At 40.7% G+C, this 27,944-nt stretch overlaps 1 protein-coding gene across 4 annotated transcripts in view; it reads left to right on the top strand.

Annotated features, from left to right (window-relative positions):
* CPEB3 (cytoplasmic polyadenylation element binding protein 3) overlaps positions 1-27,616 on the top strand; it is a gene marked incomplete at its 5' end in the record, with an annotated part of 146,947 nt that extends 119,331 nt beyond the window's left edge. For 3 of the 4 annotated variants that reach the window (XM_079899269.1, XM_079899271.1, XM_079899268.1), the window contains 2 exons: positions 7,942-8,123; positions 25,885-27,616. In XM_079899269.1, coding sequence (XP_079755395.1) covers positions 7,942-8,123; positions 25,885-26,112 — 410 coding nt within the window. In that variant the 3' untranslated portion in view covers positions 26,113-27,616. Of the gene's footprint in view, positions 1-7,941; positions 8,124-12,112; positions 12,406-25,884 lie in introns of those variants that run through there. The other variant, XM_079899270.1, reaches the window with a different exon arrangement.
* Between the last annotated feature and the right edge of the window lie 328 nt (positions 27,617-27,944).

The raw sequence follows: 27,944 nt of genomic DNA on the forward strand, positions 1-27,944 counted from the left end.
TTTGACTTTGCTAGACAATCTTAAATTGAATACAGTGCAGTTCACTTGAATAATAAACGTATTGAGCACGCACTGTGTTACTGGCACTGAGAAAGTGCACATCATGCCACACTGAATGGACATCCCACTATCATGTTGAACAAGTCGTCATCTACAGAATCAAAGATTTCAGAACAGAAGAAAATGAGAAATGTATGAATAGAATACTAACTCAGTTAATTGGATGCTAAATTATACTCCTTAACATAATGATTCTCAAATTTTGGTTTTTAAATACTTCAGGGCATTTTTTATTATTTCCAGGGGTGTCGTGGTTATGAATTCTGAAAAGTCTTAAAACTATTTCAGGCACTATATACAAGGTGATCCTAGACTAGATATCAGTGATGAGACTCAACAGGTGACATTTTATGTGTCCAGATTGATTTTCACCTTATCCTGGGCCAAAAATGGTCCTTCAGCACTTTACAGTGACTAAAATGTTATCACTCAAGAATTATTCCTTTGGATCTTGTGAGGCTTTTTATCTTTGACATTTTCCCATTGTAAGACAGGGACCATTATCACTAATAAGTTATTCTAAATATAGTTATCCCACCGAATAGAAGTGCAGAAACACTTCTAAAGAAATAAGGCAACCTGTTTTAAGTGGTATTGTCTTGACTGAGGAGTTTAGGTTGCTCCTTCTGACCTTTTGACAAGCGTGACTTTTAAAACTTCAGGTTGGAAAAAATCAGGGGCCTAGAAAAATTAGCCTGAAAATGGGAAAATATCAGTGGAAAATCTAGATGAGTTTCCCCGAAGTTGGACTGCCTGATTGTTGCCTTCTCTAAGTCAAATAATACACATTTCTACGTCTCTTGTCTCTCCCTTCCATCACTCCTGTCAGTGACAGTGGCAAGCCGAGGATGGTTTGCCTGAAGTCTCCTGGTGTTTCTCCATCTTGCTTTCCTTCCACTCCCCACTTCTCCCCACCCCGACGCTAGGAAAGGCCGTGGGTGGACTCGCCATGCCACCGTGTGGCTAAAGAGTACATATTCTTCAGAGAAGTCAGTACAGGGAAAGGGGTGGTCTGTCTGTCTGGTCTGTCTCTCCTCCCGCTACTACCTGGACGTGCAACAGCATGTTGCCACTCTTCATTCAAGTGTTGTAAGCAGCATGTCTTCCTAAATCTCAGTATGGAGATATCGCTGTTGCGTATCCCTGTGACATTAAACCTCTCCAGACCACATCTCTTTGCTCTGAGAGCAACTAAGTGCCAGCTAAGGGCTTGGGGGTTATGAGGAGACCACCAGGAAAAAGTGGAAAACGAAGGATCTGGTCCCTGTGTTCTTCCCTGGTTTGTAAACGTGAGTGTTCTCTGACTCTAGCTTCTTGGCTTAGACATCTCATTTGGGGGCTGCCTCAGTGATCAAGCTTTGGGACCCATCCACTTCCAATTTTGATCAGGCTTGAAAAACCCTCAGTCTTCCTCTCTAATTAGAGGCATCTGTGAGCTGTTCCTCCACTTTATGAATTCCTTCTGACGGTTTATCTGACCAGGTCCTGCAGAACAGATCAGTCTTGAGTTCCTAGAGCCTACCATTTGCCCATCATCTTTGGGTCTCCCATCTTCCTAACTATTGCTCTGATGATTCTTTCCTGTCTTTTTCTCCCCTGCTAATATTCTGTGATGGATCCTGAAATTTCCTTCTCCACCTTCCCGCCTCCCAACTCCCCCCACTCACTGTTGTGAGGATGGCTTTCTATGGAAATTCTAGGGAAAAAAATTTTTGAGGTAAATATTCAGTAAGGTATGACATACATCTAGAGAACATACATGATGAATTTTTCTAAGAGCATTTATTTCAGACATTCTGCAAACATTCTGGTAGTCCACATGTATTAGGAATCACATCCTGATTTATGATTAAGGAAATAGGAGTATTATAACCATAGCCTTTTTGTTCAGTGAAGTGGTAGCAGGCAGAAATCATCTGTATGTCAAGTTTGTCAGCACTAGAAGCTTTTTCTTTTTTTTTCTTTCTGTCTCTCTTTTTTTTTTGGCTGCACCATGCAGCATGTAGTATCTTAGTTCCCAGACCAGGGATGGAACTCGCACCCCCTGCAGTGGAAGCACAGAGTCTTAACCGCTGGACCTCCAGGGAAGTCCCCCTGCCAACACCTTTTTTTTTTTTTTTAACATCTTTATTGGAGTATAGTTGCTTTAGAATGTTGTGTTAGTTTCTGCCATATAACAAAGTGAATCAGCTATATGTATACATCTATCCCCATATCCACTCCCTCTTGCGTCTTCCTCCCACCCTCCCTATCCCACCCCTCTAGGTCTCACAAAGCACAGAGCTGATCTCCCTGTGCTATGCAGCTGCTTCCCACTAGCTATCTGTTTTACATTTGGTAGTGTATATATGTCAATGCTACTCTCTCACTTCATCCCAGCTTACCCTTCCCCCTTCCCTTGTCCTCAAGTGCATTCTCTACGTCTGCATCTTTATTCCTGTCCTGCCCCTAGGTTCATGAGAACCTTTTTTTTTTTTTTTAAGATTCCATTAGATGTGTTAGCATACGGTATTTGTTTTTCTCTTTCTGACTTATTTCACTCTGTATAACAGACTCTAGGTCCATCCACCTCACTACAAATAACTCAATTTCATTTCTTTTTGTGGCTGAGTAATATTCCATTGTATATATGTGCCACATCTTCTTTAGCCATTCATCTGTCAGTGGACACTTAGGTTGCTTCCATGTCCTGGCTATTGTAAATAGTGCTGCAATGAACATTGTGGACACCTTTTTTTTTTTTTTTGTAGAATCTTTTTCTTTCACCAAGTCCTAAGTTCAGAATGAGTTGTCTCAGATAAACTCCAGAATTGGCATACTGACTTGATTAACTGCATTGCCCTTAGGCTTAAGGATTTTATAATGTCTGTGTTTGTTTGCTCCTCCTCCAAAAGAGCAAACTCTCACCCACAGCCGATGTCAAAGTTTGCCCTATCAGTGGCAGTTTGAGCAACATTAGCATAAAGCCAAAGTAAGACTGGGATGAACTGGTGCTTATGGAGCAGAAACCAGGCCAAGTAAATGTTAAGCAAAGATTTATGAGTAGAGGGAAAAACAACTGCTGGACAAAACTAAACATTTGAGCACTGCTCTTTGCCCAGCAGTGTGCTCAGAGCTCTCATGTATGTTTAATCCTCATGATAACCCTGTGAGGTTATAAGTGGTAGACTTTTCATTGTAGAGATAAGGGAGCAGAGTTCAAAGGGGGTGATTAGTCAAGACCACAACAAGTGAAAAAATCAAGGTTCAAACTCAGATCTCCAGACTTCAAGTTTGGGGCTCTTTGCACAGAAGGAAGCTGCTTTATCAAGCTGAGATCTGAGATCTGTTGTCTCAGTAACAGCAGTAACAGTCAATCTGGTACCAGCTCGATTTAATCAAGTTAAAACTCTTATCCTTCTTACTTAGTTGGTTGTTCATATCATTTATTTGAAAATATTCTTAACTTCCCAACGTCTCATGCAGGGTGGAAGCTAATGAGCACATTTCCTCCACTAAAGATGTGTGAACTGCTCTCATGAACCAACTCAGCAATCGTAAACCCAGAAAGTCCACCTTCAAGTTGAATTTTCCTTTCTTTCAGAAGTCCAGACCCCTTGTAATCCTGAGGTGCCTTATGCCTCTTTGCTGTCTGCTTTGTTATTTCCAAAGAGGAGAAATGTAGCTTCTAGATTCACAATTTAGAATTGTGTGTAGTATTTCCCTCAGGAATCCTCATTCCTGCTCTACCCAGTTTGGCTCTCATAGTGTCTCAGACTTATACATTGCCTTAGGCTAGCTTTGAAATCTAATTAAATGACAGGAACAGGATCCTGGGGTGGGGCAGGATGGGGAGTCACCATGATTTTCTTTCTGATGAACTGAAGTCCCTTTCAGATCTCTGTGAAGAATTAGGAGCAAAACAAGGAACCACAGTTGGGGTTCAGATTCACCTTCAGGGCATAGTCACCACAACCCAGAGGAATTCATGGAAACGCTATACACTACATACAACTGCAATATTCTTGTTTCCTTCTCCAGTCTGGGACCTGGTGAAGCTCATCACAAGAACCAATGTGTGGGTTATACTCATAGAAGTGTACTGTTACCATGGAACAGTTGTTTATGAGATGACTTGAGTTGTCTTAAGAGCACAGAACATCTTATCCAAAGTACAGAATACCCTTGGATATAGCTATCAGAACTCCTAATTTCCCACCCCTGTGGTGACCAGACAGACGCCGTGAACACTGTCTGGATGGGAAGGAAAAAATAGAAGTGGTTTGGAGCTTCCTGACTTCCTCATGGACTCTATGCCTGCTGTCACCTCCATCTGTCTGAATTTCAGCCTCTACCTGTATGTCCTGCTCCGGTAGCCTCATCTTCCTCAGGTTAAATGTTAAGAACGTGCTCTGGGGAGCTACGCTGTCCTTGTCCTCTGCAGAGGATGGTTTAGAATGAGGATTCACTGTCTTAGGTTTAGTAGGTGGTTTGACTACATTTTCCAGATAAGACACTTCCTTGATCAAGGACTCACATTTCTTTTTTTAATTTAATTTTATTTATTTATTTATTTTTGCGGTACGCGGGCCTCTCACTGTTGTGGCCTCTCCCGTTGCGGAGCACAGGCTCTGGACACGCAGGCTCAGTGGCCATGGCTCACAGAACCAGCCGTTCCGCGGCATGTGGGATCTTCCCGGACCGGGGCACGAACCCGTGTCCCCTGCATCGGCAGGCGGACTCTCAACCACTCCGCCACCAGGGAAGCCCAAGGACTCACATTTCTTGAGCAGGATTGAGATCATAAGGTATAGATAGACCCACGAAGGTTTTAGTTGATTTCTACCTGATCCTTACTGCTTTTTTTCTCTCTTCCTCCCAAGTAGTCAAAATGGTAGCCCTCTTCTTGGTTTAGCTCCCCCCTAATCAGAGGAAGGGAATTTATATGGGACTTTCCTACATTAACTGATAATACTCACTCTAAAGAACCCTTTAAAACCTAGTCTCTAAAAGTAGTGGTACATTATGACATCTGTAGGTGAATTTGTATCTTCCATATTAAAAATATTTTCGGATTGGGAATTTGTAGGATTTGAGGAGAGCTTGCTCTGTGTTTGTTAGTTACCTGTGTAGTGGATGAATTGTTAGTATTTTTTTTTAGTGCTGTTTTTACCAACTGGTTACTTTTCTCAATAATTAAAAACTCTGTTTAGTACTTAGGTGACATACCTATTGTGTTTGAGCCCAGCATGAGTTTAGCCTGCAAGAAGTATTCACTAAAGTGAAGACTTGCTGATTGAGTAAAGGACCAAATACAAACAGCAGTTGTTTGGTCATTATTTACTTTCCTTCAAGGGTCATCACAGTATTAGAACTTTTGTAGTTAAAATACAGATTAAGGTAGAGAGATGGGTAATCTTCATGTTCTTCCCCCCCAGAAAACTTCCTTTAGCCACCTTGGTTTCTTTCTTGTAGCTTCTCAACAAATTGCCCTTCACTTGAGTGAGACTTCATTGGCCCAAATGCCTGCAGAGTTTTGGGTGGCCAAGAAAATGACTGTATATAAGCTTTTAAGTGGAAATTATTTATTTATATAGTTTTCATAAAAACAGAAGTGAATGAGGGTTTCTTTTTCCTATCAAAAGTACGTAACTGCCAGCAGCAGCAGCCATGACCTAATCTTTGGCACGTGAAGATGATTTTCCAGCAGCCAGATCCACAAAGTGCTTGTGGAAGGTGCCATCTCTGGCATCTGAGGATCCCTAAGGTTCCTTTGGAGACCAAGATGCAGTAGAAGAACCTGTGGTTACGGTAACTCTTCTCTTCAGCTGGAGCTTCAGGCTCGCAGCTGGTATGTATACCTTCTTTGTAAATTAGGTATTTTCTTGAATCCTTCCTAAGGGTGGAAGACAAGTGTATTCAGTCCCTTGACAACATTCTTTTCCTGGCCATTCACCAGGCTGAGGGAGTTTTCACTGTCTTATTCCATTCCAGAGGAAACCAGGTCTTTGGAAAATTAGTGTTTAATTTCCAGGCCCTGAGGTTACATATTTTACTAAGCCCACTTGACTAATAAAGGAAATTCATTAATGACTGCAGTGAATTAATCCCACGTTCAGTTTCTTGTTCTCTGTAACTGGAATAATGTTAGCTACGTGAGGAAGTCCCCAAGCCATCAGAAGTTGTTGGGGTGAAGTATGAGGACCCACTGAACTCTGATATTTAGGGTACACACATGATTCTTATTGCATTGTTTGAATGAGTGTGATTCCTGGATCCTGCCCCAAGACTGCAGTCAGGGTTCACTTGGGCTCTAACCAGCAGTGTTCCCTTGGCTGATGTGACTCAGTAATTCTGATCATAATGGGATCATTGGGATAGCTTTCTGCTGTTCTGTCTTTAAAATCACTTATTCTCTGGCTTAATTATTGCTAGTTTATTTTCTCACCTTCTGAAAATTACCTTTTGGTTGGAAGTCATTCTTCCAGTTAGAAACAGGCACTTAGAAAACAATTACCAGTATTAGGCAGTCTGGTTTGGGGACAAATTTTGAAGAAGTTGAATAGAAAGACAGCCTTTCTGTCTGGCGATATAGCTTTCTTACTGCCTCAGCAGCTTCCTATTACAGGAACCAGTAGTACTTGGCTTTCCTTCTGTTTGTAGAAATCTTACACCGTTCAGCCCTTCAGCCCTTGTACCCGCTGCAGAGTTCTTCCCCTACCCCTCCAGGTTGTGCTCCTTTCCTTCTCCCCAGATACTGATTCCTGTGGAGCTCTACTGTCTGATGGTCTTTGCACACTGGCTGTGTCCGAGGTCATCATCTGTCTTCCCTGTCTGCTCCTTTCCAAATGCCATGTGTAGGTGTTTGAGGGAAGTGGATTCTTGGGTCGTTCGCCAGGGGTAGGACTAAGTCTTTTGGACTTAAACCATGTGAGTGGCCTGAAAGGAATGGTCATACCTGGAGGAGGTGCCATCCAGTATCAAGTAAACAATTACCTTCAGGCAATTTGGATCCAGGTAAGTAACTGCTATGTGTCTCTCCATGGTACCTTTTGATGAGGACAATTTTAGAATATCAGACCTTTGGAATGGTCCAATTTCCAAGTGCCTTCTGTACAGGTGTTTTGCAAATATACCAATATAAAGGTATACTTAGAAGAAATATGGTGAGGTGTGCAGACCAGACCTCTGGATTTATAGCAGGGTGTAGGATGGGTATGTTTTTACTGCCTTTGTAGCAGCTTAGTGTTTCCTGGCACATTGTAAGTGCTCAATAAACCATAGCTGCTGTGATCATTTTTAGTACTATTATTTAAGAATTCAGTGTGAGAAGTTAGTATGGAGAGTTCTCAATTGGGAGAGTATATACTCTTAAAATCTTTATTTTTTTTTAATTGTAGAGATTTACTTTAAGCCTGTAAACATATTGCCTCTAGTTAAAATGAATTAAATTCTTTTTTTTAATTAAATTCTTCCTATAGCTTGAGCTTAATATAGTAGTGTGACTTTAGTAATTGCTTTCAGTCCTAGAGGTCAGTAAGTAGAGCTGTTTCTTATTAACTTGTTAGGGTACCTGAAATGCTTTGCCTACCCAGGGCCCACTCCAGTGGACTAAGCAGTTAGAAATTAGAACAGGAGGATTGCTGATAGATCACTTCTTTTATACTGTTGCTGAAATTCTGATTATGTAAACTCTTAAAATTTTTTTTTCATTTTGTTTTCAAATATCCTATGAGGAGCTCCCCTGCTTGAGTTGTAAGACTGGTGTAGACACTCTTCATGAGACTTAACATGGCTTTTCCGTTTCTTAATTACACTGCATGATCCTTACATAGTCCTTCCTTCTCCTGGGCAAGAGTACCTTCTAAACATTTATAACGAACAGTGTTTATTTTCTTGCAGTTGAACTGGCAATGATCATGGACCGTTTGTATGGCGGTGTCTGCTATGCTGGCATTGATACGGACCCAGAGCTGAAGTACCCCAAAGGTGCTGGCCGCGTGGCATTCTCCAATCAGCAGAGTTACATTGCAGCCATCAGCGCTCGCTTTGTGCAGCTCCAACACAATGACATTGACAAACGGGTAAGCAACTGCTCAGGGTATAATTGCTATGGGAAAGAAATGAAATTTATTCTGTGGGCCCCTGGGGAGAAAAGCACCTTGTGATCAAAGTGAGCAGCTCTGCCTTACATGACATTAGTCCATGAGTCCATCTAGGCTGCCTGAAAAAGAGAGTGCCCTTTGTATTTAAGGCGTTAATGAACTTTCTGCCTCACGCATCCCCAGGGTGATGTTACACTTACGAAAATAACACTGCAGAATTTAGCAAAGCAAACCAGTGCTGTTCAAAATATGATGCCAACAGCACGTTAACGAAGATTGAGAGCTGGTAATCTGCTTGACCCATGTGGTACTCTTAAAACAAACAAACTTGAACTAACATTTAATGTTAATATTCAGGAGTATACATAAAATTTTGAAGTTCTGGTTTCTTTTAAAATTGCAAGAACATAGGGACTTCCCTGGCATTCCAGTGGTTAAGACTCCGTGCTTCCACTGCAGGGGGCACGGGTTCAATTCCTGGTTGGGGAACTAAGATCCTACATGCCACGCAGCATGGCCAAAAAAAAGTGCAAGAGCATACGTGGTAGCAGTCATTGGAGCCAAATAGCTGCTGTCCCCTCCAGTCCCCTCTCCAACTCCCATAGTTCTCCTGCTCATACCAAATATACATATCCATTACCTGCCTCTTTGCTAATTGGTGTTACCTACCTGACCAGTAGAGGCACTCAGATTTGCTAACTCTCATCTAAACAGGGGGCAGTAGAGCTCTAGGGCATTGGTGTGTTCAGTTGGGTTTGGAGACAGACACAGGTTTAAATCCCTTAAATTCCAGCTCTGCTGCTGTTTGGAAGCTTGGGGGGAATAGAAGGTGTTAGTAGCTAATCTGGGACCTGTATTGATAGATTAAAAGATCAAGTGGGAGAACATCAAGTCTAAACACCTCCCTATGCAATTGTACAGTGGTTGTTAATGCTTCCAGCAAAGGCTGTTCTTGGGGCATACACTGGACTAGAATAAGTAAAGTAGTAAATATGTTGTATTACAAAGTTTCACCTATACTCTCTATGGTTGACTGACTAATTTTGCGTAGTAGACCTAAGTTTCTTAGGAGGTGAAAGTTTCAATTGGTGATGAATTTTTTTTATAGTCAACAAGATTACATTTTCTTTAAGACATAGATCAAATTACAAAAGCCAGTGCTTAAAATAAATAGTCTATTTGCTGCATCTACTGGGATCCTTAAAAGTAAGTAGTGGTGGTTTGTTTTTTAATTAAAATGAATGAAGTTTTACAGAATTTTGAAACACTCTGAATCAGTGGAAACTCAGGGGTGATAAACATTCAGCTCCATTCCTAGTTTTCAAGTGCCCACAGCACCCCTTCTGTATCAGTAATTCCCCTACAGACTGTAAGCTCCACAGAGCTTACCCATTGCTTGATGTACAGACACAGTAGATGCTTGATAAACCTTTGTTGAATTGACAAATGGTGTTATGTGGAGTGTTCTCTTAACTACCGCTGCTGGTGGACTTGCTAGTGCCTATACATTTGTGAGTCTGAAGCCCCAGATTCCATTACATTTAGACCGCTCTTGCCCCCATCACTGGTGATCCCAGGAAATAAACTTAACCTGAAGAGCGCTTATGTTGTCATCTCTATCGAAGTAGCTTTCTTTGTTCCCCTCTGAAGCCAGAACTAATGAGACTTCTCAGGAGGTAGGTCCTAGAGATGATAAAAGAAGGTTCCACTTGCTCATGCTTATATCTTTCCTTTGCTCTCACCCTAACAACCTCCTGGCCTATTCCTTAGTTAGAAGGAAACACACTTATCCCAGGGATTACAGTAATCTTTGAACCCCTTTAAGCATCATAGAAAATTCAGGCACTATTTGTTTTATTGCCTGCCTCTGCTCTCACCCCTGCTATGCTCATGCCCTCAGCATTGATTCCCATACGACTTTGACGTAGGTAAAAAAGAAAGAAGTGGGTTTTCTTTTGTTAGCGTAATCATAGGCCATGCTATAGAAATATATTTGGCACATCAAACTTCTCAAGACTCAGGAAAGCCATTGAATGTTTTCTGCTCATTGTATTTGGGTTAACCATACCCTCCATATCTTAGAGTAGTTCTTGATAAACATTTAGGGTAACAGTCAGTTGTAATGGAAGGAGTATGGGGTTTGAAGCTAGAACAGATTCCACTACAGTTAAACCTTTGCTGCACCAGTCACTGGTGACTCAAGCAAGTTACTCAGTGCCGGGAGCCTTGGGTCCTCATCTGCAACTCCCTCCTGGGGGTGGTGTGAAGATTAAATGAGATTTGAAGATTGAACAGCCAGAGTCATATGGCAGTTAATAGATGCTTAACTGGCACTTGCTGGTTAATAGTATTCATCTTGCTGGAAGTTTACTTACACTGTTGTTAATATTACGTAGCTTGAACTTTATCAGTTGCTCTGCTGAAGATGCAGTGAAAAGATACACTGGTTAGTGAAAAGGGCACTGGCTAAAGTCAGATGACCAGGTTTAGATCTGGTCCTGTTCCTGGTGGGCTGTGTGATTTTGAGCAGGTCACTTTTAAATTCTGAGTTTCAGTGTATAATGAGGGCAGTAGTAATAGCTTTGTGTATCCGACTAGATTGTTGAGAAGCCCAGAAGAGATACTGAGCAAGAAAGTAATATATACAGTGTGACTCACTGGACACATGTAGAGTGGGACTGTTGTGGACAAAAGAATGCCATCTCCATCCACATGGTGTCAAAAGGGACCTATCAGTTCCTTCAGTGCCCTAGGATGAGAGTCATGTAAGTGGGAGAACTGGAAATCATTGAAAGTGATGGATTCCTTTCTCTCCCTGTCTCCCAGCTCCATCTTCATGCTCTTTGTTTGCCCTGACCAAGGTGCAGACCATTTTCTTTATTATAAGAGAAGGAAGTCAGCTTCCATCTTGAGTGGGGCTCCTTTTTCACCAGTCTTCTGTGAATATTACACTCCTCTCTCCCAAACTGTTACTCTATCCTCTTGTTTTCTTCTTGCTTTGAACATGGCCAGCAATACCTTATTTTGTTGTCTCTGGCATTCTGAGCCTCTGTTAACTGCACCGTTTGCTGTAGATGCTTTTTTAGGTTGATTCTACTTTTATATTTATGTGTCTTTCTTCTAAAGCTTAATTTTGAGCTTTCCAGAGAGCTCCCATTATATGTAAGCATATTAGTATTTCCTTAGGTAATGCCCTTTTTCTTTCTCAGGGGCTCTGTTCTTGATTGACCATGGAGAATTTCTGTTGTCGGGCACACCCTTCTTTCCTGAATAACCCTTCCAGGTTTTTAGCAATAATCTCATAGCTAAGGTTTTGAAGCTTTGAAAGTCAGTGGCAGGTGTCTACCTGTGCCCACAATCCCTTTTCCTTGCTATTGCAAATTCCAAGATGCTATAGTCTTTTTCTCCTTCATTCTAATGTTAGCCTAAAGTTGCTTTTAAACCGAGGCCTTGACTATTTTGAATAGCTTCAACCTTTATTATCCTCCTGGCCAAAGGAATCTCTTTTGCTTTCTGTATCATTATAAATGCAGATTCAGTGGAATCAGCAGATTTAAAAAACAAAAACAAGTATAGATGGCATTTTACAGGCCACTTGCTTCGTGTTTGCAGCCCTTTCCTCTTTCACTGTTTGCCCCATACGGAGAGTGGGAGAGGGCCTCCTGCAGAGCAGCAATGTCTGGAATCATGGAAGTTCTAGCACTGTTTAAGGTGTATGTATGTTCTCAGGCTGCACCTTTCCTAGGTAAACTGTGGGAGGTAAATGAAGAAGGATCTGATTGGTATATTTCATTAACCTCTTTTATATCCAACCACCGTTTTTGAAAAAAGACATCTCTTTTGAGAGTTTATATGTTTATGTTTCGTCGTCGTTGTTGTTGTTGCTGCTCTTTGGCTAAGCTTTTAGATGGAGTGATTTATGGGGAAAATACAACCTTTATAGACTTGATTTCTTCTCATCATCGTAGAGACTTCTGGCTCGCCTATGAATATAAAATATGCCGATATGCAACAGTTACAGAAACAGCTGCACGTATGGCTTTGGCACTTTTATCTCTGCTGTCATCTCACTCATCCGTGTCATCATCTTTAAAGAAGAGGTGATTTAAAAACTTTTTGTTTTGGTAACAACTTTATTGAGATATAATTCATATACCCTACAAATCAACAATTTAAAGTATTCAATTCAGTTTTTAATATATTTACATAGTTGTACAATCATCACCACCGTCAATTTTAGAACACAGGAAAAAGTATTTGAATGTGCATCCTTCAAGTCTGCAATCAAAGGATCAATTGAATAATGACCCCAGTGAGGACACAGGGAGCTGGGGGATAGTGCATTTATCCTGTATGATTTTACTCAGCTCATTAGAGGGAGGGGATCCTACTTATTAACTTGTGCTCTTTGAAGTCACAGGAACAAGGCAGCCCAGGCTGTTGGGGCAACTTTCTGCCCCCTGCTATGGCAGTAATTAGGCTCCCCCGAGAATATGTGACTTGTTGGAGTGGGCTGATAAATCTACGCATCAACAAGCTTTTCGCCATAGTATGCGTAGCAATGGGAGGACTCGCAGAGGTGGAAGAGGCTTCTAATGGTAGTTCCTTACGCGGCTGCCATGATCTTGACTGCCACCTGTGCCCAGAGGTCTGGATGGGAGTGCTTGGCACTTGGCTGACACTCAGTAAGTGTGTAGAATAAACTAGGACGGTATATGGGAGAGCAAGGACTAGAAGCAACTCCAATTTCAACTTTTGCCCAACTCCAATTCATTCTTTACATTAAAAAACTAAAGCGATCTTTTAAAATCATGATTTGAATCACATCTTTCCCTCCTTTAAACCTTTTGATTATGTTCTACTGCTCTTTGGTTAAAGGTCAAAGTCCTTAATTAACACTGCCTACATGACCCTTCGTGTACTACATTACTACCTCTGCCTCAGCTCCCATTTCCTCCTCTTGAGCCAATCACAACTGGCCTTTTTCTCTATTTTACAGGGTGATTATGGATACTGTTTCCTCTGCCTGCCTAAAGCTCACTTTTCCTTCAGGTCTCAGCTTAATTGTGAAAATTTTAGGAATCCTTTCTTCAGTGGATCTTACATCTTCCCCATAGATCATTGTCATAATACCATCTATTATTCCTTTGTGGCATTAAATACCTCTGTAAGGAAGCAATGCTTTAATGTCCACCTATGCTTCTAGACTGCAGTCGATGAGGGCAGTCAATGACTGTGTGTCTCTCGTGTTAGCTACTGTATACTGAATAATTGACACACAGTGGACACACATTATTTAATTATATTTGAATGAATGAATGAGTTGTTGAATGAATGCTGATTGAGAGCTTCCAGATGGGAAGCCCTTTGGCATGTCCAACTGTCCACCAGAGGGCACTCTGCACAGCTTTCTTTTTTTACTTAGTTAAGCATGCACTTGAGTAGTAAAGAAGTTTAGGTTTTGCTGTTTATCATATCAAAAAGTATTCTTTGACACTTATAGTACATTAAAGCTAGACTTTAACTTGGGCATGACCTCATCCAACCCCCTTTATTTGCAACAGAGAAGAATCTAGGAGAGGCTTGGAGACTCTCAAGACACCTGTAATTGACATGAGAGCTGCCTCTGCTTATGGAACTCCCTTCCCGAACACTGCTGCTCATCCAGGGTCTAATGTTTCTTTAAACCCACTTTTTCTATGAAGTCATTTTTCCACGGACCTGCGTAGGAACCCCTGAGTTGTATTATAGGTCCTTTAGTTAGTTTTATACATGTTTCCATATTTCATGTAACTTTTCAGGTGAACATATACTGCACAGAGCAGGGCACATCTGGAGTTTGATATCAGAATTTGTCAGTATGTCTATAGGTCATTTTGAATATTAACAAAATGAATTTGAAATTTTGTTTTGCAATTGTTCTGCATTTGATTTTAATTTTTATTTTGTCTTCATGTAAACCCTTTTTTAAGTCAGTGTGAGCCAATGCAAGTCCACTGGATTATAACGTTTAGTGAAACTGGCGTTTTTGCTGTCATAATGACCCTTGTTATTGAACATTATTATAAATGAGACAAATACAATTCATGCCTCAGTTTTTACTTCAAAAGAAAAGTTATTAACATCTTGAAATAAATCCTTTAAGGCTTACATATATGCATATTTTATGGCTAATGTTCAACAGTTACTGGTCAACTGGTTATTCATCCCTATGATGACAATATCGAAGTTGTATGATACCCAGCACAGGGTTCTCAGCATTTCTTCTGCCTTGGCATGCACTCTCATGGGTAACAGAGGCTCCCTAGAACACTAATGCGGGGGGGGGTGTTTATGTATCTAAGGGTCCCACACCCACTCCTGCCATCATCACCCACAGAACCATGGCTGTAGTAAAAAAAAAAAAAAAAAGTGTCCTGGCTTAGGAACTGAGAGATCTGAGTTTATACTCCTAGCTCTTCTCCCAGCCATGATGTGACCTTGGGCAAGTTACTTAACCTTTTGAGGCTTGATTTTATTGTCCCAGAGTAATAAGAACACTAGCCTAACAATCTTAAGGTTTATTACACAGATAAACAATGAAGGTGAAGAAGTGCTCTGGAAAGTTATTAGGCTGTACAGATGTTGATTTGTATCATTGCTGAACTTGGCCTATTTAAACTGTGCTGTTGGTTCCTAACCATATGTCCAAGACTAATAGTTGATTTGCTCTCTTTTTTTTTTTTTTGTCTTTTAAAGTGCCTACTCAGTTTCACTCAGAATCTTTAATATAAGGATAATGAAATAGTTGAAGTTGACACTAAAAAAAATAAAAAGAAAATTTAACATAAGTGCCCATCTGTCAACATGCAAGTTGGATGTTAGTCAAGACATGTATGTAGAGACTCAGTTTCCTTTAAAGGTGTAAACACCTGGATGCATTTCTATTTAAAGGATTGAAGGTGTTTCTCTCTTTAGTCTAGAAAGAGGTGTTTTTACCATTACCTTCTCTGATAATGAAACGATTTTGAACCTGAAATTGAGTAAAAGGTTAGGATTAAATTTTACTTATATTCTTTTGAACAGTGTTTCTGTGAAAAACTGGAACAGTTTAAAGTATTTAAGTACAATAAGGGCAAAAGAGGGCACCTGTACTCATTCTGTCTGTTTTAATGGTATTTTTAGAAGTGATGCCAAGCGAACACTTAAGATGTGAAAGCGCTGCTAAATCCAGTTTTCTTTATAACTCGTCTAGGTCACTTACATATGAAAGATTTTTGTAGTGTGAAAAATGAGATCATTAGAAAATGGGTAATCTTTTTAAAACATGGCCATTTTTCTGCTCTTTTGTCTACTCTCCATGGTCCTGAGAAAATTTGTAAGGGTAGAATCGGTTGAGTCCCCCCTAATCTAAAAAAAACCATATGATTTGATTTATGTGAACTATTTCTTTATAAAAGTCTCAGGGATCCCTCCCACAGCTATTGTTTAGCACACCTATTGTTCTAGTAGAAAGGATATTAGACTAGAATCAGCCAATCTTGGGTTTAGTCTTAACTATACCTACTAATTGTGTAGCTTGAAGAAAGGATGTGTGTATGTGTGTTAAAGTGGTTTTGAAAACTATAAAGTACTCTGTCAATACACAGTGACACTGACAACACATTAATTTACATGAAATCATAAATGACTAATATTTGAGCTCTTCTGGAAGATGTTTATTAGACAGTCTAATTGGAATTTCACATTATAAAAGGAGTTAAATATTTCAGGCAAGATAGGGGTAATGTTGGTTGGTTATTTGGGTTTGTGAAACAGGAGGAGGAACTCTCAGTAGGCAGGTCTGCCCTGCCCAGGAATCTGTCCCTAAAATTAGTTCCCCAAATCATCATTTCCTACATTGTTCTCCATGAAACATGAATCCCTTGGGATTTTAATATTTATTTTATAAAAGAAAATCTTTTTCTGAGTCAAATGAGTTTAGAAATGCTTTCTTGAAGAAAGTTAAATAGGCTAGTTTATTCTAGGACTTCTTAGAAGCTTTTATATACTAATCTCATTGTGAACATCCAAGAAGGAAACAATATGCAATTTTTCACAAATTTTTTGGTCATGGAACTCTTCTAAAATGTACCATCTCTTGGGAATAGTGTTCCAGGGAACCCAGTTGAGTAATTAGTGTTTTCAGCTTCTTTTCTTCTTTCATGCTCAAAATCAAAAGTTTCGTAAGCAGTTGATTGTTTTTCCCTTCCTCGGTCCTTTTTCCAAGTTTGTCCCGCCCACCATATAGTCTCTCTCTTTTTTTTGTTGTTTTCTTATTGTGGTGAAAAAAACACATGAGATCTACCCTTTTAACAAATTAAGTGTACAGTACAGTATTGTTAACCGTAAGTCCAATGTTATACTGCAGGTCGCTAGAACTTTTTCATCTTGCGTAATCGAAACTTTATACCCTTTGAACAGCAACTACCCACTTCCGCCTGCCCCCAACCCCTGGCAATCACCATTCTACTTTCTGCTTTCTATGAGTTTGACTACTTTAGATTCCTCATATGGAATCATGTGGTGATTGTCCTCTTGTGAATGGCTTATTTCATTTAGCATAATGTCCTTAAAGTTCATCCATGTTGTCACATGTGACAGGATTTCCTTCCTTATTACTTCTGGATAATATACTGTTTTATGTATATACTACATTTTCTTTGTCCATTCATCTGTCAGTGGGCATTTAAGTTGCTCCCACACCTTGCTTATTGTGAATAGTGCTGCAGTGAGCATAATAGTGCAAATATCTCTTCAAGATCCTGCTTTCAGTTCTTTTGACTACCCAGAAATGGAATTGTTGGACATGAGTCTTCTATCTACAAAGGGTTGGGGTGGGGTAGCTGCATATTCAGAATGCTGGGAAGGGCACTGAAAGTGTGGTTGCTATTCTCTTTAGTATTTGTAGTCCTTCAGCTCTTGATTTCTTGAGATTATCTATTGTATCTTTCTAACATCAGTCTCTATATAAGAAGGGAAAATAGTTTTGAAATCAATATACCATTGGGAAATAATGTTCTCTTGACTCTATTTTAGCTTAGTGTAGAAGACCTGAGAGTCTGTTAGCTAATTTGGAGCTTTCTGATACTTTTATTTAAGGAACATTGTGACAGTTAAGCCATAGCACATCGTATTCGCTGTGAATAGCACTTTTTAGAATAACCCATTTTTTATTTAGTGAGATGTTATCCACTGCACCTTTCTTTGCAGGCACTTCAAGTACTTCACACATTTAATCTTTTTTTCTCTCTTCACTAAAACATGCTGGGCCCGAATTTTAGCTGAAGATTATCAAAGGCTTTATATTTTTAGCCTACATGAAGATTAATATGAACTAGTAACCATACTAACAGAAGTGCTGATAATACTACTCTTTGTCCCTGGCCACAGCTAGAATATATGAGATGACTCAATAGCAAAAGAAGTGAGGGTTCTGACGACCTGTTCCCAGACTATTTCTGCTCCTAGCCTTAGTCTGGGACTCCGACAACCCAGCCTTTAACTTGCTTCTGTTACTGGCCCTGGCCTTGAGCTGGCTGGAAAGTTTCCCAGCTGTAGCTATAGCTATGTTTGGTTTGACCCTTCGAGAGGAAGCAACACCCAGAAGTGAGTTCAGATATTTTCTGAATACCACATGGGCTTATTTTGAAGCCCTGGGAGTCTCAGAGTCTTTGACTAGAAATAGCTTTTAAAATAGAGTTTGGGTCATCTTAAGAAAGAGAGAAAAATATTCCTCTTCTCTGAATGGCATGGGACCTTTTTGTCTTGTCTCTCCTTCCTGGTCTTGACCCCTCATCTCTTCTGTCCTTTGCTCTCTTTTTATGTCTTCTCCTGTGGAATTGTGATAATTTTTAATATGAAAACTCTTTAGGGTGATTAAGTGTTCTTCTTTCCTTCTCATATTTGAGTTTAGATGCTGGTTATGAGATTATTAATGGGAAAAAGACAACCACAGTTTTTTAAAGTAGTTATCTCAGTAGGATATACAAGTTCTTTGACCCCAGAAGGCAGGGGTGTCAGTCAGTTAGCAATTTCTTGGTGAGTGCTTATTTTTACTTGGAAGAGCTGGTCCAAACCTCTAATATAGTAGAGGAAGCTGTGGCCTGCAAGGTTATGATGTAGCCAGTTAAATGGATAGAGCCAGAGGGCTCTGCACGTCTGCATCCTGGGGGGTTGGGGAGTGATGATGCCATGGCAGTCATGCATTTTATAGATTTTAAATGACTTTCTTACCCATTGTTCTCTATATGATATACTCTTCTACTACTAGAAATTGATTTGGGGCTGATTTATACCCTCACCTCCAGCCCCACTCCCAAGCAGCATGGAAGGAAATGAGATTAGAGAGTGAATGTATGGAGTATGCAGGATTCTGTCAGCTGGACCTTCTTCGTTTCATGAAAAAGTAATCTTAAGACCAAACAGAGCACTCACAGATCTCTCTTTGTTCTATAGACATATAGCAAAGGTGTCAACATTAGCACACATAAGTACGTTTCCTTGTGGGAAAGGCATAAGGGTGATTTTAAAACCTTTCTTCCCCTAGCACTTGAAAATATGAAAAATGGTCAATCCCATCCTTTGAAAGGTAAAAAGAAAATAAAATTCAACCATTTTCGCTGTGTTTATTTTAATCTACCCCAGATTTCTTCTAAAATTAATAACTGCGAATTTGCTATAACTGGAAGGTTGTGGATAACTTTGTTGCTAAGGAAAAGCTATTTTCACGTTGCTGCTTTAATTTCCTAGGCATCTGTCATCTGCTTTCTAAACAGCAGGATTCCAGCTCATAGTTGAAAAACTAAAAATTTATGTTTAAACATTCTTAGTATTGCCTGCCGGTGGAGGACTTGCTTTAGCAACTGTAAAGACACCGTGTTTAGTGGGAATGGTAATGAGGTTACTGTGGATTTTAGGCCTGGAGAGATGTACTCTGTGACACATGCCAAGAAGATTAGGAATACGTTATGTTTAAAGCTTTGAGTACACCAAACAGATTGGTCTTTCCAGGAAGCATGTTGCTCCAGATGATAAGAAATGGCCTACCTAACTTCTGGGCAGGCCTTTCCAGACAGTTATCCCTGTTAAATTATACCTCTTCACTTGGCCTCTTTCTCCAGTTTGTCCACTCTGACTCCATTATCTGAAATCATTGCTGCTACTCATCTTCCAGCCACCTGTAAACATGCCTTGGGACGGCTGGGTATCTGACAGACTTAATTTGTTTTTTTTCCTGTCACCAAAGGGCAGACTGCAGCAGGGACCAGCTGTTCTTAATAATGACCTTTCGCACATAATTCAAGCTGAGCCTGACCTTGGCTAATGCCTCCTTTCTCATTTCTACAACCTTTCGGGTCCAAGGAGAGAGAACTCTGGACCTGTGAATAGTTCATGGTCTCCCCAGGTATCACCTCTGTGCCACCAAGAGCTGTTAGTCATTGCTTTGTTTACTTTAGGAGGTCATTATGTTGACCAATATCAAAATGACTGCCAAGCAAAATATTTTCCCTAGCTTGTTAGAAACACAACAATGTCAACATTGAGATTAGTTTATTAAAGTATTGTTTTTTCTTCGCCTATATCATTCTACCTATATGATTCCCTTTTCCCTCTTTTTATAGCCACTTATCCAGCATTCCCCATCAGTCTTCCTTATCTTTAATAGTTATCCCTCATCAATAAGTTACACATGTTCTCAGCATCCTTGGGTATGATCACCTCCATCCATTCACCTATGGTCACCATTAGGTGTGTAGTATGAATTCAAGCGTTTCTCTCTGTAGGAAGTTCTCATCTCCTGGTCCTGTAAATCTCTTTGAACCAGAAGGTCAGCTTGGTGATTTGATTGGCTCTGTGAAGGGCTCTAGCATTTGAACTTTAATGGTCATGTAGATCACTAATGGGATCCCAGTAGGTTGGTGTCTCCAAAGTCCTGTAGCTTAATGATACTCCAGGTGTTTTAGGTGGTTAACAGAGAAGCCTCTTTTTATTTTATGTTATTTTATTTTAATTTTATTTTTATTTTATTTGGGGGTATAGTTGATTTACAGTGTTTCAGGTGTACAGCAAAGTGATTCAGTTATACATACACATATATCTATTCTTTTTCTGTTTTTATTTTAATAATTATGTATATGTGTATTGGGAAAAATAGAATTAATCTGGATAGTTAGGTAAAACATCAAGTAATAGTACAGATGGCATTAGGATATGGCAAAAACTACAAATGGTGGGGAATGCCTTTAAGAAACTCTCAAATAGACCATAAATTATTTTAGGGAAGAACTATGTCTTGTTCTCCATTGTATTTCAGTTTTTAATACAGTGGCATACAAGGAATAGGCACTCCATAAATATCCATCAAATGAATGAATCCATTTGAGCCAAAATAATCACCCTTCTTTAGCATAAGGACCACCTAACTACCAGTGTCCTTCACAGTCTAATGCTCAAAAGACCCAAACTCCCTGATAGCTTCACAGAAGGGCTTTGAAAGGCGACATTTGAGGTGAGGGTTGCAGGGGGCATGACTTTCTTCTGTTTGGTTGGTGGTGAGGTAACAGGGTGGTGTTTCAGGAATCTTAACCATCAACCTTCTGATTCCAACCAGTCAGGGGTCTGTATGCTTATGGTCAGCATGTAGTCACTGTCCTCCACCTGGGTGAGGGTCTTAGTTCCTGCAGAACAACTCAAAGATATGTGTCAGATTGTTATGTATTTCCCTTGAGGAGGAACTAGGACTGTGTTTTATCACTGAACTGTTGTTTCTTGACTATTTTTCCTTTGTTTCTGCATTTCTTCACTCCCCTAATTAGTAACTGCTTGAGTCTGCTCTTTGGAACTTAGGAAAAGCCCAGGAAACTAAAGCCTTTTTCTACAAACAAGAAATGAGGGACCCAAGGTGGGGGTTGTATCCAGGAGGGCCCCACACCATCCTGCTCCTTTTCAATCCCTTCCCCTTTTAAAAATGTATTTATTTATTTTTAATAAATTTATTTATTTTTGTCTGCATTGGGTCTTTGTTGCTGGCCGCGGGCTTCTCATTGTGGTGGCTTCTCTTGTTGCGGAGCACCGGCTCTAGTTATGTGGGCTTCAGTAGTTGTGGCACGTGGGCTCAGTAGTTGTGGCTCGTGGGCTTAGTTGCTCCACGGCATGTGAGATGTTCCCAGACAAGGGATCGAACCCACGTCCCCTGCATTGGCAGGCAGATTCTTAACCACTGCGCCACCAGGGAAGTCCCTGTTCACTTTAAAATGGTTAATTCTTTATGACTTTAACCTCAATTTAAAAAATTAATTTAAGTTCTCAAAAAAAACTGAGGGACAAAATCCCCCACATAAACACAATGCCACTTTTACACCTAAACAAAAGTGACATTAAAAAAAATATATATATATATATTACTGGAAAGTGCCCTTTGTGCTAGCCTTGAATATCCTTAAGTACTCTTTTCACATGTGTATATATTACAAAGGGCTATTGTCTTTCTCCTCTGGCAGCTTTCTTTTGCTGTATGTAAAAGACCAGTCCTCTCTCTCACTGCTGGATCCCCTTTTCTGAGCTTTTTGGGACTCAGATCTGGTTGCTGGAGCACCCTGAGTATAGGCATCTACCTGGTGGTAGAAGCAAAGCAGTCCTCAGCTCATGGACCGAAGGTGGAAAAGCTGGCTGCTCCTAGTTCCCCACAAACCCTGCCTCTACCAGTAGTCCTCCCACCTCAGGGCAGAGGAGACTTAGTCCACCACTTCGCTCCTTCTTGGCCTTCAAGTACAGGGAGTTCAGGCCAGGTTATATACACTTGCATGAGCCTACAGCTCCCTCCTCCCAGGAGCCCACAATCTCTGCAGATCACATTCTTCCCCAGATCTATTCTGTCCTCAAGTTGCTTGAAGATAAGGAGAGATGCTGACCAAGGCAGAACTATAGATAGGAAATGCCAGAGGAGCAAAGTGGAGTATTAAGTTCAAAGGAGAAAGGAATAGTTCCCCGTGGGACTGAAAGGCTGGGCCTATAGTTAATTTTCGACAAGGTTGGTGAGACCATTCAATGGGTAAAGAATAGTCTCTTCAACAAATGGTCCTGGGGCAACTGGATATCCACATGCTAAAGAATGAAGTTGGACCCCTGTTTCACACTATATACAAAATTAACTTGAAATCAGTTAACCTAACTATAGGAGTTAAAACCATAAAATTCTTAGAAGAAAACATAGGGGCAAGTCTTTTTCTTTTTTTTTTTAAATAAATTTATTTATTTTATTTATTTATTTTTGGCTGTGTTGGGTCTTCGTTGCTGCACGTGGGCTTTCTCTAGTTGTGGCTAGCGGGGGCTACTCTTCGTTGTGGTGTGTGTGCTTCTCATTGCGGTGGCTTCTCTTGTTGTGGAGCATAAGTCCTAGAGCACGTGGGCTTCAGTAGTTGTGGCATGCGGGCTCAGTAGTTGTGGCGCGTAGGCTCAGTAGTTGTGGCGCATGGGCTTAGTTGTTCCGCGGCATGTGGGATCTTCTCGGACCAGGGCTTGAACCTGTGTCCCCTGCATTAGCAGGCGGATTCTTAACCACTGCACCACCAGGGAAGTCCAGGGAGTGAATCTTCTTGACCTTGAATTTGGCAGTGGATTCTTAGCTATAACATCAAAAGGAAGAACGGCAAAAGAAAAAAATAGATAAATTGGACTTGCTCAAAATTAAAAACTTTTGTGCATCAAAGAACATTTTCAAGAAAGTGAAACACAACCTACAAAATAAGAGAAAATATTTGCAAATCATATATCTGATAAAAGTCTAGTCTCTAGCATACATAAAGAAGTCTACAACTCAACAACAGAAAACAATCCAATTTTTAAAATGGGCAAAGGGCTTGAATAGACCTTTCTCCAAAGAAGGTATACAAATGCCAACAAGTATATGAAAAGATGCTCAATGTTGTCAGTAGGGAATTGCAAATCAGAACCACAATGAGACATCTCTTCATACCTATTGGGATGACTATAATCACAGAAATGGAGAACAAGTGTTGGTGAGTATATGGAAAAATTGAAACCTTTTTACATTGCTGGTGGGAATGCAAAATGGTACAGCCGCTGTGGAAAACAATTTGGCAGTTCCTCAGAAAGTTAATTATAGAATTGTCATCCCAGCAAGTCTACTCCTAGGTATGTAGTGAGAAGAATTGAAAACAAATATTCAAACAAACATATGTACATACATGTTCATAGCTGCACCATTCACAATGGCCAAAAGGTAGAAATAACCCAAATGTCCATTAATGAATGAATACATAAACAAAATACCATATATATACATGCATATACATACACAAACAGTGGAATACTATTCAGTCATACAAAGGAATCAAATATTGCCATATGCGACATGGATGAACCCCAAAACATTATGATAAGTGAAAGAAGCCAGACACAAAAGGTCACAATTAGGTGACTACATTTATGTAAAATATCCAGAATAGGTAGATCCATAGAGACAGAAAGCAGATAGGTTGTTGCCAGGGCTGGGGAGGGAGAGAAGGTAGGGAAAACTGCTTAGTGGCTACAGGGTTTCCTTTTGGGGTGAAGAAAATGTTTTGGAACTAAATAGAGGTAGTGGTTGTACAACATTGTGAATATATTCAACGCCACTGAATTGTTCACTTTAAGATTGTTAATCTTATGCTAAGAAGGAAAGAGAAAAGAAAGACGGGGCCTTACCGGGTACAGGAAATTGTTGGGTTGCCTGAGTATGTAGGGTGGGAAGAAAGTGCGGGTAAGTTAGAGACCAGGTCGCGTTTGAGTTGGGGACTAGATGGGAGGGAGATTGGGGCAAATCCTGAAGGCTCTGGCTTACATTTGAGTCGCAGGGGACAGGGAGTAAGTACCCCGTTATACTGAGGCAGCTGGGCTTACTCCTGAAGGTAGGGGAGAGCCTGAAGGGCTTTTGACCAGGCAAGAAACATTGAGAAGGCAGTTGATTGAAACATCTACCTGGACATAGGAGAATTGACCCAGGGAAGGCCTGGAGCTTGGTGGCCAGTGCAGAGGCCATCAGTATTGGCCAGGTGTGGATGCACGTTGTGGTGGCCTGGACTAGAGAGGAAGCAGGGGGAGTGATAACTACACTTAATGAGGGCATCTGATGTGCCAGGCACTGTTCTGTGTGCTTTATGTGATTTAACTCATTTGCTCCTCATAGGAACCCTATAAAGTACGAACTGTTCTTTTCCCCCAGTGTACAGATGAGGAAACAGAGGCTCAGAGTACCTGAGAAATTTGCCTAAGGTTGTACAGCTAGTAATGTGGATGGGATTTGAACCTAGGCAGATGACCCGAGAGCCACTACAGTTTTAATTATGATGCAGAGATGAATGTGGGATTTTTTTTTTTTTTGAAGCCCACTCTCTAACCTGTTAGATCGAGGAGGGAAAAATAGGAGGAAGAACTAGAGCCACAGAGCAAACACATTTTCCCCCTTGGGTAAGCAAGGGCTGGGACAGGTCATCTCCAGTGGGTCTTCCAAGCAGAGACAGAACTCCAGAGGAGGCCGGCGAAGGGGCCTTCAGAAGGGAAGGTCCAGGAATGCCAGAGCCCAATCCCAGGCATTCCCTGTGTCCCTGCTCACCCCACGCTGTCCCCCATCAGCCCCTCGGTACCCTCCCCCGTGCCCTGCTGGAACCTCCGGGCTGCATCCAGAGGCAGCCCAAACTGGTCAGGCAGTTGGCTCATGTCAAAAAAAACATGGGTCCCCATCTCCATAGCCCCAGCGGCCACAGTGCTTGCTCTTCCCCAGAACAGCTCTAGAGGTCAGCGTGGGAAGGAGCCTGATCACAGAGACTTGCCACCTTCCTGCTAATTTCTAACATTTGGGATGAAAACGTTAATGATAGTCCGTTTCTGAGGTTCTTGGAAGCGGACATGGGGGAAAACTGTGGTAACTTTTGTTCTTCCTTGCTTCTGGTTTTCCTCTAACATAGCCTGCAGGGCTGTGATGAAAAGTTCTCTATTGAAGCTTCCAGTCTTGGAGGGAGATTAAGGCAATAAAATCTAAAAAATAAAAAAGCCTCAATTGTTAGAGTAGCTTCTTAACATCCCCCTAGTCCCCCTTTCCCTGCCATCCATTGTGAACAGTACTGGGAGGTTAGTCTTTTGAAAGCCTTGTGCTTAAAACATTGAAGCCCAGAGCCTCACGGTCACCCTTCAGCTAGGCTTGCCAGCCTCAGTGGGACTTGCCCTTTGGCCCAGCTCCTGCCAAACTTCCCCAAGTACGTGCTCTGCCTTTGCCTACTTTTGGGCTTTGTCCTCGCTGGTTCCTCTCCCTGAAATGCTGTTCGTGCGTAGCCGGGTGCTTCCAGCCTTCAGAATTCAGCTCATGTGCTTTAACCTGTGCTGCCTCTCTTAATCCTCACCAGCACCCTTTGAGGTAGACCCTGCTATGCCCATCATATAGATATCCAGATACGTGTGTGTGTCCGTGTATCACCGTTACACCCACTTTACAGATCCACATATAGAGCAAACAGAAGCACAGAGAGAGGTTACTGCCATCACACAACTAGTAAGTAGTAAGTCAAGGAGCAGATCCCATACTCTCAGCCACTGTCTGATACCAGCTGAGTTCAACACCGAGTCTGACTGGGACATATTAAGCTCCATTATAAACTCTTAAGAGGAAGAAATGTGAGGAAACTTTGCTAAAATCTTTTCTCCTGTCTTTCCTCTTTGGGTCCAGGTGGAAGTGAAGCCATATGTGCTGGATGATCAGATGTGTGATGAGTGCCAGGGCACACGCTGTGGTGGGAAGTTTGCCCCATTCTTCTGTGCCAACGTCACCTGTCTGCAGTATTACTGCGAATACTGCTGGGCGAGCATACATTCCCGCGCCGGGCGGGAGTTCCACAAACCGCTGGTGAAGGAGGGAGGTGACCGCCCTCGCCATGTCCCGTTCCGCTGGAGCTGAGCCCAGGGTATACCCAGCCACAAGTACTGGAGTAGATAACAAGGAGGGAAAAGAGAGGGCACTGCCTCAGGGCTTACAGTGTTCTGGAAATCTGTGCATTTGTTCTCGATTTTTAAAGAAGAAATGGGTCTTTTTATTATTATTATTATTATTTACAGTCATATTACTGAACTCAGTGTCCAGTATAATGCAGAATTGCAGAGTGTATAACGGTACTGATTTGCACTTTGATTCACACCTTTGTCTGCTTGGTACCTTAATTTCTTACACCTGATTTGTCACTCGTAGACTGCCATTCTCATCAGCGGCCATCAGGTTGATGTCTGTGATTTTTTTGTTTGTTGTTGTTGTATTGTTATTGTTTTGATCGTTTTTGAACTGGAGCATGCACTTATTTTCAGAAACTTAGAGAATCGCCCCTAGGAGAAGACTTACCAAAGGTAATACTCGTGAGTAGGTGGCAGATGTAGCAAAAACTTCACAACAATTCAGCAATCATTAGCTGGGGTCATTTAGAGTAAGGAAAACCCTTAATGAAAATAAGCCTTTAGTTGCTCTCTATTTTGACATGTAAGGATACCTCATAAGCTGAATCTTTATTTTTCCTTCATGTTTAATTTTTGTTTTGCTGAGGATTTTGGTTAGATCTTTTAGTGTTATGTAAATTTATGCTGCAATAGCTTTTGCTGCTATTAAAGTGGTATTATTAATACCATAATACTCTATTCAGGCTAAGGTATCAATTACAAAAAACCCAACAACATACTTTTGTGATTTAGGGATAGAATCAGCTGCCGAAAGGAGATCAGAATAGACTTGAGAAAGCTTCAACGGAAGGTCACTATTTCTGACTGCATGTTTACTTAATCAGGTTGCTGCATGCAATAAATTTTATATCTGATGTCTAGTATAAAACCTTCCCACAATGCACAAATTAAGAATCTATATAAGCTATAAAATACTGACTTTTTTAAAAAAAGATTTTTTTCATTCAAAGAAATGGTAATTGACTGGAGGAAGGCATGCCTCAATAAATGGAATGCTTCTGAAATTAGGAACAGCCCATAACAGAATGACCTATATTACAACCAATATAAAACCTAGGTGTAGGATATTCTTAAAGCAAATTTGTGGATGGTAGATGAAGTACTTTGCGGTGCTCTGTTATATATTGTGCAATTTATTTTATATAGTAAAGTGATTATGTCTAACTGTGATCAAACTTAACTGTTTAAAGCCTCTGTGTCAGACATTAACGAACTTGACAGTTCATAACTGGTATATTATTAACTAACACATGAGCTCTTAGTTACAATCTCCTAGTGCTTGCACCATTTTACATAGCTTCAGACCTTGTCCAGAAAACCAAAGAGCTCATCTTAGCTTACAAACACTAGGAATATATACAGTATATAGAGATAAGTTGTCAATTGACAAACTAGGCACATTTTAAGAAAGTTGCGTGATCGTGATGCTAAAGAAATGTCTGTACAAAATAAGATGGCCTGGGCAGGGTTGGTTGTCTGGGTGAGAAATTAACTACTTAATTCCCTGGATTTATCCTGTAAAGCTTGAATAGAATTCAGACCTGCTAGTACTACCATGGACATTTTTTTAGCATTCACTCTTGGGCTGCAGATAGTAATATATAAACACACACAATGATTATGAGACTATGTAAATCTTTTTTTAAATCTTCTTCCTATGTTTTGGAATTATGGGGACAATCTGACTGGATATGACACTGCAGAATAGATTTAAGTCGCTGTGTTTTATGTGCTGTGATGTCCTTGTACTGTCTTAAGTTAATATCGCTTGGTTTTGTTTTGTTT

Source organism: Stenella coeruleoalba (genome assembly GCF_951394435.1).
Source record: "Stenella coeruleoalba genome assembly, chromosome: 16".
Classification (NCBI taxonomy): domain Eukaryota; kingdom Metazoa; phylum Chordata; class Mammalia; order Artiodactyla; family Delphinidae; genus Stenella; species Stenella coeruleoalba.